The 14259-nt window shown below is 42.9% G+C and overlaps 1 protein-coding gene and 1 pseudogene across 2 annotated transcripts in view; one reads left to right on the top strand and one right to left on the bottom strand.

Annotated features, from left to right (window-relative positions):
- The first annotated feature begins 1875 nt into the window (after nucleotides 1-1875).
- Nucleotides 1876-14259, top strand: part of FBXO3 (F-box protein 3) — a 33982-nt gene continuing 21598 nt past the window's right edge. For both annotated transcript variants that reach the window (XM_063093510.1, XM_063093511.1), the window contains exons 1-3: nucleotides 1876-1995; nucleotides 5656-5745; nucleotides 7141-7304. In XM_063093510.1, the coding sequence (XP_062949580.1) occupies nucleotides 1892-1995; nucleotides 5656-5745; nucleotides 7141-7304 (358 nt within the window). In that variant the 5' untranslated portion in view covers nucleotides 1876-1891. The remainder of the gene's footprint in view (nucleotides 1996-5655; nucleotides 5746-7140; nucleotides 7305-14259) is intronic.
- On the bottom strand, nucleotides 11538-13354 carry LOC134375035 (E3 ubiquitin-protein ligase pellino homolog 3-like; annotated as a pseudogene).

Here is a 14259-nt window from a genome sequence, read left to right as displayed (position 1 = left end):
TTCATTTTTTTAATATTGCGTTAAAATATTATTTCTCTTGGTTACTGAGTTTTTGGTACCCTCTTAAATTTTGTGCCCCATCTTGCCTCACTGGCCCTGACAGTAGGGTGACTTCATACTTTTGGTCTGCTGCATTAGGTCTAGCTGGACCAAGCCCAAGTGCAATAGGACAGCAGAAGCAAATGCAGAGTACCTGGAATGCCTACCATATTTTGGATTTAAAACAAGTAGCTCATCTAAGGGAGAAATAAATACAAACATAAATTAGCATGAAGTGACTTTATAAGCATTTACCTATACAAACAGGTATGGTTCTCTTATAAACAGAAATGATTGTCTTTCTTCATCCATTCAACCTCAATTTAAACTTTCTACTTGTTGAACGCCGTGCTAGGCCCTGAGGTTACAAGGGAATAAGATTCAGAGTTTACAATTTGATGAGAGAGACAAACAGGAACAACTAACCTGAATCCAAGTCAATAAATGCTTTAAGTATGTGCATAAACAATTTGGAAGTAGAGAGATATAGGCGGAAGTTGTTTTTTTGGTTTTGTTTTGCTGGATGGAAGGTAGGGGTTATAAATATTCCCACTTTTCCAAATAGCTGGGAGAAACTTTCACAAGGATATGGAAAAGTTTGGAAAACTTGGTGACTGACCTATGTATAACTTTGAGAAATTAACCTTTATTGAATATCTAGCTAAGCATTTGACACAAACAAAGTATTATCATCCTTAATCCATCGTAGGAGGTGTGGTTTTTAGAGATGAGGAACAGGCTCATAGACTTTAGGCATATTAACTAGTCCAACATCTCACTGCTAGTCAACTACATGACAGGTGTGTGAAGTTCAGCTCTGTCTGGACTTCCCAATGCCCCTTACACCCTCCTGTCTCTGGAAAAGCAACGGAAAAGAAATCAGGCAAGTGATTTATTCCTTGGCTCACGATTTATCACACCTACTTCTCCCACCCCCATCTTAATACTTTGGCAAAGCTGAAGAGCGGCCACCTCCGTGCCTCAATCAGTTATGCCCTCTGGGGGGTCTCAGTTCTTGTCTTCACACTCCGGGTACTTAATCCTCCGGAATCTAAACCTTGACCAAAAATTCATTTACTACACACTTTGCATTGCCTTAATAGGTTGAAAACTAGCCACACGACCAAGTAAGGTGAGAGCAGCTGACATTCACTCAGTCCATGCACACCTGTATTGGGGGTCGGGTGTAAAATGATGTCCCCCACGATCATCTCTCCAGTTTGGAAGAGGAGCCTTCCGCTGGCGCCTCTGACTGATTCCCGACTCTGCCCCTCCTGAGTGGACAGGGCTCGGAGCTGCCGTGCTGGGTGCGAGGGACACGTGGGACGAGGGAGTCTGGGGGCGGGGGGAGGACGATGGGTTCCTGGGCTGGGAAACGAACAGAAGCGACGGGTTTGGGGGCCAGGGGCTGGGGGGAGTTCATGTGAGACTTGGGGCGAGGCTTCGAAGATAATGGGTGTAAAATTTCGCGTGAGGGACTGGAGGGACCGGAAGCAGAAGCATGGGAAACAAAGACTGACAGGGGTCCGGGCCGGGCCAGCTTAGGCACCGGAATGCGAGGAGAGAGCAGGAGCGATTTGGTGGGGAGCGGGAGAGGAGGGAACGGCGATCTCTCCCGTCAGCCGGAATCTGAGACGCCGAGGGTCTCCGGTGCGCTGTCTCTGGGCTCGCGGGGGAGTGGGCGGGGCCTCGCTGGGATCCGCCCCCCTCGGCCCGCCCCGAGGGCGGGGCTGGCTCGTCGGTTACATAACAAACCTGTGCAAGCAAGCGGGGAGAGGCTCGGGCGGGGGCAGGGGCGGGGCGGCGGGGGGCGGGGCCGAGGCGGGGCCAGGCCTGCACCGGGCCAGGCAAGATGGCGGCCATGGAGGCCGAGACGGGACCGCTGACCCTAGAATCGCTGCCCACCGATCCCCTGCTCCTCATCTTATCCTTCTTGGACTACCGGGACCTAATCAAGTAATGGGACGACGCGCGTGGCAGGGGTGGGGACACCGAGAGAGGAGGCAGTGAGGCAGGAGGGAAGGAGGCCGGGGCCGCAGACAGGACCCAGACTCCCGCGGCACCAGAAGGTGATGCCAGGGCCGCCCTTATCCTGCAGAGCCACCCGGGGACCAGGGCGAGACGGGAGTGGAGAGGGCCCCGCCCTGAGGTCTTCCTCCCCTCCCGGGCCCAGGCCGGAGGAGCGACGAGAGCCCTCTCTCCCAGGCCTCGGCGAGGCCCAGTTACAAGGGACGGGGGGAGCACTCACCGCGCCCCGCGGACCCCGGTCCCTGGTCTTCGCCCGGTCTGGCCCAGCCGTGGCCGCTGTGGAAAAGCCCCTGTCCCGGGAGAGCGCTGCCCCTTGTTGGCACCCGGGCCTGCGGGGTCTGGTGCGGTAGTGGGCAGGTGGGGCGCGCGAGGAGGAGCCAGGCGACCCCTGACCCCCCAGGCGCGACTTCCCCGGCACCATAATCGCTGGCAGGGCTCACACGGAGACTTCTGGGCTTGAGAATTGTTTTGCTCTCAGTCCTCCTCCTTACGGTTGAATGTTGGATTTTGTGTTTTAGTACTGACTTCTGGTGGTGTGATACAGGTGATCGTCTTGTCTCCTGTACACCTTGGATTGCTCACATTATGAGCATCTGTTCCAAAAATAAACACCGATTGCTGATAAGGATGGTTAAATGTCCAATTTCTTCAGAACTTGGGACTGTCTGGAACTGTAGAAGAAATGGCCGCTGCCCGCCCCCGTCCCCCAGGTGTCGGGCTTGTTTACATCCCTGACAGCCGGTGGCATGGCTCTGAGTTTCTTGTGCTACCATATATATTTGCAGAGGAGGCAAAATCGCCCTCTTAGGATGAGTAGAAGAGATTTCTTCTGGTTTTTCTTTCTTTTTTCTTTTCTTTTTTTGGATTAACCACTGGATTCTAGCCATTTGATGACTGTGTACTGCGTTATTAGGGGTTCTTTTAGAAATATGGATTTCTTGAAGTTACAGATAGCTGTAAGTTGACTTAGCTAAGTGGTAACAAAGAGATACATGGAGTTTCTGGTTGCTACCTGTACTAGTACCTGTACTAGTAGCTACTAACACTTTTTTTCCTAGAAAATACATTTTTCTTTGCTACTAAAGCAGACAAAGTTTTTCTTTTTGGATAGGCTGTCCCAGCTCAAAGTGTCTTCATCTGAAATATTCTGTTGCTATAGCCTCTTACAATCAAAACTTCCACCAATCCTCCCAACCGCACACTTTTGATTGCTGCCAGAGTGATCTTTGCAAGACAGATCTGGCTGTCATTCTCCTTAAAAACCTATAATACCCCTTTGTTGTTTACAGACCACAACCTAAATTTCTGGAGCATTTAAGGCCCTCATCATCTGGCTTATTATCTAAGGCCTTTCAGGCCTTATTTCTCCTCTGCTGTCATATTTGCACAGTCCACTTTAGCCAAATCAGACTTCTGTCAGCATACCACACACTATGCTATGTGCCATCCTGTTCAATGTTGGGGATACAGTAGTGAACAAGACAGATAAGATCCCTTTCATGGAGCTTACAGTCTAGTGGGCAAGATGAAAGGCAGACAAGTGTATAATTATAAGAGGTGCTAAGAGCTACGAAGAAAATAGACTGCTCTGTTAAGGAATGGAGAGGGAGAGGCAGTCAATTCAAATTGGAAGGAGCTGCTATGTCTGTTTTTTGTACGTGTGTGTGTGTGTGTGTGTGTGTGTGTGTGTGTGTGTGTGTGTGTGTGTGTGTGTGTGTGTGTGTGTGTGTGTGTGTGTGTGTGTGTGTGTGTGTGTGTGTGTGTGTGTGTTTGGGTGTTTGGCAGCTGGCCTATACGGGGATCCAAACCCTTGACCTTGGTGTTATAACACTGCGCTCTAACCAGCTGAGCTAACTGGCCAGCCCTGAGCTGCTATATATGAAGCACGGCATAGTGCGGTCCTGGCAGAGGGAACAGTGTGTTCAGAGGCTGATAGGACTGTTGAATGTGACTGTTCAACAGCATAGCTTGTTGGAGGTGGTAGAAGGCTGGTGTTGCTGGAGGTGGGAAGTGACTCACAGGCAGAGTGGCTTGAGGTGAGGCTGGTGAGATCTTGCAGGACTTTGTGAGCCAAGGTGAGGAGATCAGATTTTATTTAAATGCTGTAGGTAGCAATCAATATTTTAAACAGAAGTGACATGATCCCTCCACAAATGCCTGTGGAAATAAATTGAGTTGAATACCATCCACAGAAAAGTGTCCAGTGTACTGCAGCCTCTTTCCTGCATCATACAGCCAAGCTTTGCCAAGTGTCTAGCCTAGTGCTAAGTCCTGACATTTTTGGTACGTATTTCCTGAACCAGACTGTGTTAGATTGAACTAGTCCATTGGGATCATTGTGTAGTATCAGTTGCATAGTTTGAACTTGAGATTGCATGATGCCTTCTCCATTCCTGGGTGATTTATTGTCTACCTATGGCACTTTTTAAACATACAGATGCCTGGGGTATAGATCTCACTCCAAACCAACTGAATCAGAATCTCTAGAACAGTAGTTTTCAACATTGATGTGCATTGAATTCACCTGTGGTGCTTTTTGCAGATTATTTTGTTTGTAAACTGCTAGGGCAGTAGAGGGAGAGGAATCATGAAAAGAGGGAATGGAACCTGGATTCACAAAACCATCAGGATTTCTATGTTTATACAAGTTAGTTTGGGCGTCTCTTAGACTTGGCAGAAAAAGATGAAAGTGGTGTTCGTAAAATCTGAAAATCGAACAAAGGCTGTTTTGTTTACCATAGATTGGTTTTTAACAAGCCCTACTCATGGCCTTGATAAACCCCATGTGAATTAAGATTCCATTAATTGATTAACTACTCTCTAAGTGAGATCTTTGAATACCTACTTTCTGTAACAAATCCATTTTTTTAAATCTTAGGTTCATTCTTTTTGCAAATTATTTACATAGTGTATCAATTACTGGATTGGAGAACTATTGTGTTAGAAATCTCTATCAAGTAAGATAAATATTTGCTTCTAATGTTCCATGTTTTGGAGCAGCTGATAACTTAGATAGCCATGAATATTGATTGAATCAGCTATTATGATTTGGGTACCCTTTGTAGGTGGACTCTCCGATAGTTGCTTTAATGAAAAAGTGTTTTTGGTTACAGTATTTCTTTCCTTTAAGAAAAAATTGGAACAAAACAAAGAGCCTATGCATTTAGTAACATGCATCTTACAGGTCTTGGAAAAAAACTAAAACCCGCTTTGTGTATACCTGAATAACATTTCTTCCTATATGTAGAAATGATTACTGTCCTGATAATAAATGTAGAAAATCTCCTTGATTTGAGATTAACTCTATGGTATATATGTTTTACAGACTTTCTTATGATAATTACAATTGTAGAGGTTTCAGGGTTTATTTACAAACAAAATAGTTAAGATTTTACTACTCACAAGGTAATTATACTAGCTAACATGTTAAATAGGTTTTAGAAAATATTGTTTTGTAATTATAAGGGTGGTGAGTGGAAAATAAGAAAAGCAAAAGAATAAAATAAAACTTAATGAATATTTTAATCTTTGTTTTAAAATTGTTTTCTTATTTTCTTTCATACTAATCGTGACTCTGGTTACTGCTAGTTGTTGCTATGTCAGTCGAAGACTTAGCCAGCTATCAAGTCATGATCCGCTGTGGAGAAGACATTGTAAAAAATACTGGCTGATATCTGAGTGAGTATGTGGAGAATATGTATTCTTGAAACTTGGCCCTTGGTTTCCATAACACTAGTCTGTCCTGATTGTCCAAGGTTCTGGCCTTGGCCCATTGCTCTTCTCCCTCTGTGAACTCTCCTGCATGCATTGTTGCAGTTTACAGTAACTACCTGTATGCTTCTAACTCCCAAATCTGATAATATGTGTATATATTATTTAGATTAATAAAAAGATGCTCTCCCCCCCAAGAAAAAATCACCCTGAATTGTTCTTTAACTCATTCCTAAACCTATCCTTCTGCATTCCTCGTCTTCATGGCAGCACTATCTGCCAGGACATCCCAGCCAGACTTAGGAATCATCCTACATCTCCTCCCTCTTTTCCCACATTTATTCAATTACCAAGCCTTTCTGATTTTAGCTTCTGTATATTTTTCAAGTCCTCCTATTCATTTCATCTAGCTACTGCAGTTTTAATTAAGTGCATTATCTCTTACCAGGACTACTATAAAACCCTCCTAACTCATCTTTTGCCTCTAGTTTATACCTCTTAAATCTATCCTTCCCAAACCACAACCACAAATTCTGCTTTTAACACCCTGTTTAAAATCCTTCAGGGGCTCTCCATTCTCTACAGATTAAGGTCCAAGGTCATTAGTATGTTACTTTAAGACCCTATGTGGCTGCCTTAAACTGTACCACTTTTGAATCTTAAATTTGCACTTCATCCTGATTAAACTATACATTTTTTGAAGGCAAAAAAATGTCTTATTTTTTATGTCCTCACTGGCTAAGTGTACACTCAGTAAATGTTTGGGGAATTGTGCCAAATAGAAATGTTGAATCATGTAATTATTTTGATGCTTTATGATTCTCTGGCTAATCTAATATAGATATGTTAAATTAATATTAGATTCTAAGTATTCTTTAAAATAGAACAACTACATGTACCTTTAAAATTTTTGTAATTGGTATATTTTTAGGAGTAGGTTCAAATTTATACCCCATATATTATTTACATAATATATACTTTTTATTTTTTTAATTGAAATGTGTTGATTGTACATATTTATGAGGTACAGAGTATTAATACAGAGTATTTCAATACATGTATACAATGTAATACATGTATTACAATACAATACATGTATTAAGGATTAGAAAACTTAGGAAAAATAAGTAGGAAGTAACAAAAATAAGTGACTCGTAATCCTCCTATCCCAGGAGTAACTTCCGTTAAATTTTTGATATATATATATATATCACTTTTTGCTGTCTTCATTTGTGGATAAACTAAATGAAAAGGAAGGCAAAAGTAACCACATGTTCCCAATAAAGTATGTTGGTAAGTGTCTAAAATATATGCTAATATGATTTCAAAAATTTTTTAATCTCATCTTTTAAAACTATTTAGGGAAGAGAAAATGCAGAAGAATCAGTGTTGGAAATCTCTCTTCATAGATACTTACTCTGATGTAGGAAGATACATTGACCATTATGCTGCTATTAAAAAGGCCTGGGATGATCTCAAGAAATACTTGGAGCCCAGGTGTCCTCGGATGGTTTTATCTCTGAAAGGTACTGGGAATGCAGGGTCTCCCTTCCCCATTTTAGTTACTGTTACTATAAATAGGTTAGTTTAAGTAACTTTGAATCTCTACCATCTGTGCATCTGTGCTAATTGAACCTTGTCTGTAATTTACCATTCACATTTGGCCAAGGAAGTAGAACACAATTATCACCAAAAGGACTTTGCTCTAGTGCTTGCTCCGTTTTTGCCCAGCCTTGGGACCCACATGGCTATTAGAAGGAAGGCTGAACTTTTATCCTGTTATTTGTTTTATATAAAGAAACTAGTAATGCTAAGATTGCTTGTGAATATCTATTGTGATTTCTTTTAAAAGCTTTTTTTTAATTAAAAAACTTTGCCTACTATATCAACGTTCTTTCCTATTTCAAATACAAGTAAATATTTGTAAGTCTAATATTTGGAAAAAACCTGGGTCTTTAAGAGTTCTTAATAGAGTAAGGAAAACTTTTGTTCTTATTTTGAAATGTACAGAGTACTGAAACTAAGATTTGAGCTGAGGTCTATTAGACCCCAGAATCTGTGCTCTTTTCTACCACACTATTATCATCCAATTTTAGGAAGAAATATTAACAAGCTATTTACATTGTTTTGATTTTTTAATTAATGCACATAAAAATGCATGGATAAATTACAGATATATTGCTACTTATCTGCTTTACCATCCAAGTTTTTTTCAGACTTCTCCACTGACAGTCATTGTACACATGTTTTTGGTTTTGCTAAGCTGAAATTGGAATCAGTTCTTCTCAAATGTTACCTTCCTTTAGAACTACAGACTCTTTTGAAACAGCATTCCTTTTACATTTCATATTTCTACTGTAATTTCTTTTACAAATATTATTTTCATACAAATCATGATTATGTGATCAGATGCTTAAAACTGAATTGCTAGAAGGTATAAGAAAGAATAATTTGGCAGAGAGAGTGGAGTTGAGTTTTGAAGGGAAGTACCCTTGATTGATATTTTTAAGAGTTTATATTTTTCAAAGAAAAAAATATTTTTATTTACCTGATATGTGAGGTTAAATATTTCAAGAGGAAAATAATTCTGAAAATAGGTATTTGGTAGGAATAAGTAAAATAGGTAAGGGCTTACAATAGCTATTAAACACAAAGCTAGGCACTGTTAAGTATTTTGTATTACTCTATTTAATTTGCAAAAAACCTGTGAGATAGGTAATTACATAAAAAACTAAGTAAGTTGTTTACCATCACAAAGCAAAAGGGCTGAGTCAGGATTCGAATATAGGGCTGACTCCAGAGCTGGTCTTTAACATTGGTTGAAGAGAGAGAGGACCTATCCTGTGTTGTTTAGTTTGTCTTAGGACTCTGTAAGAGCTAGTCCAATATTAGGACATTTGGAATGAGAATGTAGACCTGGTTCTCCTCTTAGGCATAGAGCTACCAAGAAAGGAAGGAACTAAAGATATGTAGCAGGTTCTTCCCCTTTTTTTTGCACCCAATTTGGTATTCCCAGTCTTTCTACTCACCATTCTGTATCTAGCATTTGGAAGTGAGGTTGTCAGAGAATTCCTTGACAGCTCGTGTTTTACTCCCAGGTGCCAGTTCTCTGGGACTTTGCCATGAGTTATAATAGGATAAAGGATCTTCCATATCAGTGGTGTTTGGGATTATGTGAACTCTATCTAGGCTTCTGAATTTTAGAACTGAGTTGGGAACCTAGCTGCTCATCTCAGGTACCACAGACCCTGGTTCAAATTCAAGGTTGTGGAGGTGACAGATAAAAAGGAAAATTGGCAAGCAAATAGGCCTTGGGCTTGGGGAAATTTTTATGGAGCATCTTGAAATTATGGTATATAATGGTATATGGTTCTTGTTGCTTATCTTCAAATTTCATATTTAAGGGCCGGCCCGTGGCTTACTTGGGAGAGTGTGGTGCTGATAACACCAAGGCCACGGGTTCAGATCCCTATATAGAGATGGCCGGTTAGCTCACTTGGGAGAGCGTGGTGCTGACAACACCAAGTCAAGGGTTAAGATCCCCTTACCGGTCATCTTTTAAAAAAGTAAAAAATAGAAAAATAAAAAAGTAAAATTTTCCTATTTACTTTAAGTGTTGGCTTACAATTTTAGGGTTGAAAGGGACCTTAGAGATCATTTAGGTCAGGAGTTGGTAAACTTTTTCTTTAAAGGGCCAGATAGTAAATATTTAGGTTTTGTGAGACACATGGTCTCTGTCACAATTACTCAACCCAGCTGTTGTTGCACAGCCATAGATAATACATAAACAAATGTGTGTGGCTGTGTTACAATAAAACTTTATTTACAGAAACAGGTGGCAGGCTAGGGTTTGGCCTGTGGGCTGTAATTTGCTGACCCCTGATTTATACTAGTACCCTCATTTTACAGGTAAAAAATCATACCCAGAGAGTTAAGGTGACTTGTGCAAGGTCCCATAACTAATAAGTGACAGAGAGAGCTCTAATCTAGGCTTCTTGGCTCCTTGTTATCACTGCTTTCTCATATGAGTAGGCGGGGGGGTGCAGTAAATGAATATTTATTGAGTGCCAATAAAGCACTTTATTAAGCACTTGAAGTCTTATTTAATCCTCCCTGTAATTCTCTGAGGTAGGTGGTATTATCCTCCTTTTGCAGATCAGGAAACAGGATTAAAAGTGAAATAACTTATCAGAGGTCATACAGTCAGTAAGTGGTAGAGCCAAGATTTGAATCCTGTTATCTCTGGCGCCCGAATTCCATCGTAATAATAGCATGCCTATTTCAACCTTGATTTTACTGTATTGTAACATACATTTCCTTATATATCATTTTTTGTCATGTTTGTTGTTTGTGGTTTTGTTTTACATTTTTTTGTCTCGCTCTCTCCAAGAATTTTTTTTTTACATGTTAAATGTCTAATATGTACCACATACCATACAAATATTTAGTTTTTTTCCTCATCCAGCTTACTGGTTCAGGCAGCTATTCAGCTTGGTTCCTTTGGTACTAAACTTTCTTTTTTTTAAATAAAATTTCCATTTTAGAATGATTTGAGCTTTACAGGAATGTTGCAAAGACAGTTCCAAGAGTTTTGTACATCCTCACCCAGGTTCAGGAACCCCAGTATATCCCACTGTGGGGCATTTACCAAAACTAAAAAGTCTTCACTAGTACATTACTATTAACTAAACTGCAGACTTTATTTCACTAGATTTTCCATTAATGTCCTTTTTCTGTTTGAGGATCCAGTCTAGAATACCACACTGCATTGAGTTATTGTATCTCCTTAGTGTACTCTGGTCTGTGGTAGTTTCTCCATCTTTCCTTGTCTTTAGGACCTTGCCAGTTCTGAGAGAGTACTCATCATGTATTTTGTAGAAAGTCCCTCAGATTGGCGTCGTCTGATGTTTTACTCATGATTAGACTGGAGTTAATGGGTTTTTAGAAAGATTGCCAGAGACCTGAAGTGTCCCTCTCATCACATTATATCTGGGTGTACATGATATCACTAGTGATGTAAACTAAACTTACAGAAATGTGCACAAATCGTAAGTGTACAATGCATTGAATTATCACAAAGTGAACATGCCCATTGTAACACCCTCCAGAAGTAGAATATTATCTGTACCTAGAAGGCCCCTTCATATCCCTCCCCCCTTTCACAGATGCAACCACTATCCTGATTGCTCTCAAGTAGCTTTCTTTCTTTACAAACTTTATAGAAATTGTGCGATTATGTGTTTTGTATGAATTGTTTCTATTTTGTTTGTGAGATTCAAATGTGTTGTGTGTAACAGTAGTTTGTTCTTTTTTGTTGCAGTATAGTACTCCATTATATGAGTAGACCACAATGTATACATTCATTCTCCTGTTGATGGATATTCAGGTTATTTTCACTTCTGGCTATTACAAATAATGCTATACATTTTTATGTACAGTAGTCCCTCCTTATCCGCAGTCTTGCTTTCTGCAGTTTCAGTTACCTGTGGTCAACCACGATACAAAAACATTAAGATTTTCAAGAGAGACAGAGAGACCACATTCATGTAACTTTCATTATAGTATACTATTACAATTTTTCTATTTTATTATTTATTTATTTATTGCCTTATTTATTTATATTTATCTATTTATTTATTTATTTTTGGACAGGGCAGCTGAGCAGCCAGGTATATAGAGGAACCCAGGGCAGCAGCAGGAGGGATGAATATCTGGAATTGGGTTGGCAGGCTCAGGGTGCAGCCAGCCTAAGCTGGGGGTCAGGGGTCCACTGCTTCTTCACTCCCGCAGCACACAGTGTTGGCTGCTGATGTGGGAGGCCCAGAAAGGGCAAGGGCATGGGCTGAGCTTCCCTCCAGCAGCAGGGGGACAGAGCTGGTGCTGAAGGCTCCATCAGTATGACTGGGGTAGAGATCCTGGGACCCCCGGGGGCCAGAGTTGGGGGGAGTGGCATAGCCCATCCAACGTGTTGTGTTCATCTGTCTTGGCTATGTCCCAGCAGGTAGTGTCCCACATGCAGAGCTGCCTCGGGGCTGCAGGAGGTGGTGGCCTGGGTGCGCAGGCAGGTGCAGCAGCATGGGGCTCTGGGGAGCCTAGTCCAGCGGCCCTTGAAAATGAGGCAGACGTAGCCATGCTTGCAGGTGAGCCAGGCCCCTAAAACGTGGCAGGCCCTGTGGAAAGCATGGGTACCAGGGGGCAGTGGTGTCTGGGCCCAGTAGCAGGCAGTCTTCTCTGAGCAGACATGGCTGCAGGGTGCAAAGGCGTGGCTGGGTGGTCCAGGGTCCAGACAGAGGTTGGCCTCCTGGCCCAGCTACAGGGTCATGCAGGGCCCTACGAGGCGGCTGAGAGGACACTCATGCTCTTGGGGGGACCCTGCTCCCACTGTCAGCCCCAGCCATGGTAGCTGTGGACATGGCCCCAATGGACATAGACCCAGGGCTGCTGCTTGTCAGGCACCATGTTGGCCTCAGGCCAGCCTGGGGAAGGCCAGCGTGCTGAGGCCCACGGGGCACTAGGGTGCACGGCATTCGCCTCCTGCCTTTGGGCCTCCATCTGCTTCAGTGTGGGTGTCCGCAGCAGCCCTGCCGGTGTGCGCCTCAGTAGCATGGACCCACACAGGTCACTGAGTGAGCTGTCCTGCAGGACGTGGGACTAGTTTTCTGCCAGCTTCCCCTGCTGCTGGGTGGAGCGACTGTCCCGCAGCAGCGCGGACACGTTCCCACAGACCGAGATCTCCCACCAGACACCTGGGGCTGAGTCCTCGGAGAAGCCCCCTGCTGGGTGCATCACCAGTACTCCATTGGTGGTCAGGCCATTTATCAGGCTGGTCAGGGATCCACTATTTGGCTACCAGCTTTCCAAGGAAGATGTTGCTGGAGGTGTCAAAGCCAGCCCCATAGACATGGGCAGTAGAGGGCGGCTGGTGGTCACAGAGGATGCGGCCGGCTTAGCAGGAGATGGTGCTCTGGGCAGAAGGGCCCTTGGCAGCCCCTCCTCCAGGGGACGTGTCTGTTACTGCAAGGTCGATCATGTCCGTGGAGCAGCCGATGTGGAACATGTCTGTCACTGTCATGTGTGTACTCCACTATGATCAAGTGGCTATGGGAGTGTGTACAAGATGCTGTGCTGGCCACGGTTACTCAGTGTGTTGGAAATGAGTGGTATGGAGGTGTGGTGTGTGATGCCTGGCTTCACTCTGTTGGTGTGTGGCTGGCGGCTCAGTGCCAGCCAGCTTTGCCTGCGGCCCTTGTCCCGACTTGCCAGACACCCATTGTAGCAGCTGTGTTCCCTTGGGCCAGTCACTTCCCCTCTCTGAGGGTCCATTTCCTTACCTCCTTCCTCACAGAATCCCAGGATGATGAGTTCGCCATACTTGATGGCTCCTTGCCTGGCTCTGCATCTTCACCAGGGGAAGAGAGGATGCAAGATCCCTTATCCAGGGCTGCTGGCGGTCTGAGGTTCGGGGCGACCTCACTTCAGGGTTTCCTTTCAGCACTATGCTGGCCACCCTCTGGGCCCTGCTCAGTGCCACTCCCTCCCTGCCTTGACCTTGCTCAGTCTGGGGCCATCTAGTCATGGGGACAGCTGGGACCAAGGGGAAGGGGACAAGCGTGAACCTACACACTTTGCCCCCTGGTGCCTAACTTACAAATTAAACTTTTTTGTAGTTATGTATGTATAGGATAAAAATAGTATGTATAGGATTTGGTACTATCCCTGGTTTCAGGCATCCACTAGGAGTCTTGGAAGATATTCCCTGATATGGATATGTGGATAAGGGGACTCCTGTACATTTTTTATGTACATATGAGCATATTTCTATCAGGTAAGTATCTAGGATTAGGTTTCCTGGGTTATAGAGTATGCTTATATTAAACTTCAAGAGATGGTGTTAATTTCCCAAATTGTTTCTATCAGTTTATATTCCTACCAGCACTTTATCGTTGTCATTCTTTGTATTTTAGCCTTTCTCATGGGTGTGAAGTGGTGGTTTTAATTTGCCTTTTCCTAAGCATGTAGAATAATGACAGTTGTATGTCCAGCTCTCCCGTTCTGATATAGCATTTCTTTCTTCTTTGTGCTTTATTGCACTGGCTAGGGCCTTCAGTACCATGTCAGATAGAAGTGATTATATTGAGCATCTTTATCTTTCTGATCACAGAGGGAAAGCTTTTAACATTTCACCTTTAAATATGATGTTTGCTGTAGGGTTTTTATAGCTATTCTTTATGAGACTGAAGAAAGTCCTTTCTGATCCTAGTTTGGAAAGAGGTTTTTTGTTATAGAATTTTTATCAAATGCCTTGTCTGACTTATGATTAAGATATGATTATCCTTCTTTGTCCTGTTAATGTGGTAAATTACATTGATTGATTGTCTGAATGTTAAACCGACTTTGTATTCCTGGAATAAACTTACTTTGGTTGTAATATATTATCTTTTTTGTATGTATTGGATTTGATTCACTAGTATTTTACTGGAA

The sequence above is a fragment of the Cynocephalus volans genome, chromosome 4, assembly GCF_027409185.1.
Source record: "Cynocephalus volans isolate mCynVol1 chromosome 4, mCynVol1.pri, whole genome shotgun sequence".
NCBI classification, from domain to species: Eukaryota; Metazoa; Chordata; class Mammalia; order Dermoptera; family Cynocephalidae; genus Cynocephalus; species Cynocephalus volans.
The sequence above is the reverse complement of the archived record's forward strand: the minus strand, read 5'-3'. Positions and strand labels throughout refer to the sequence as shown.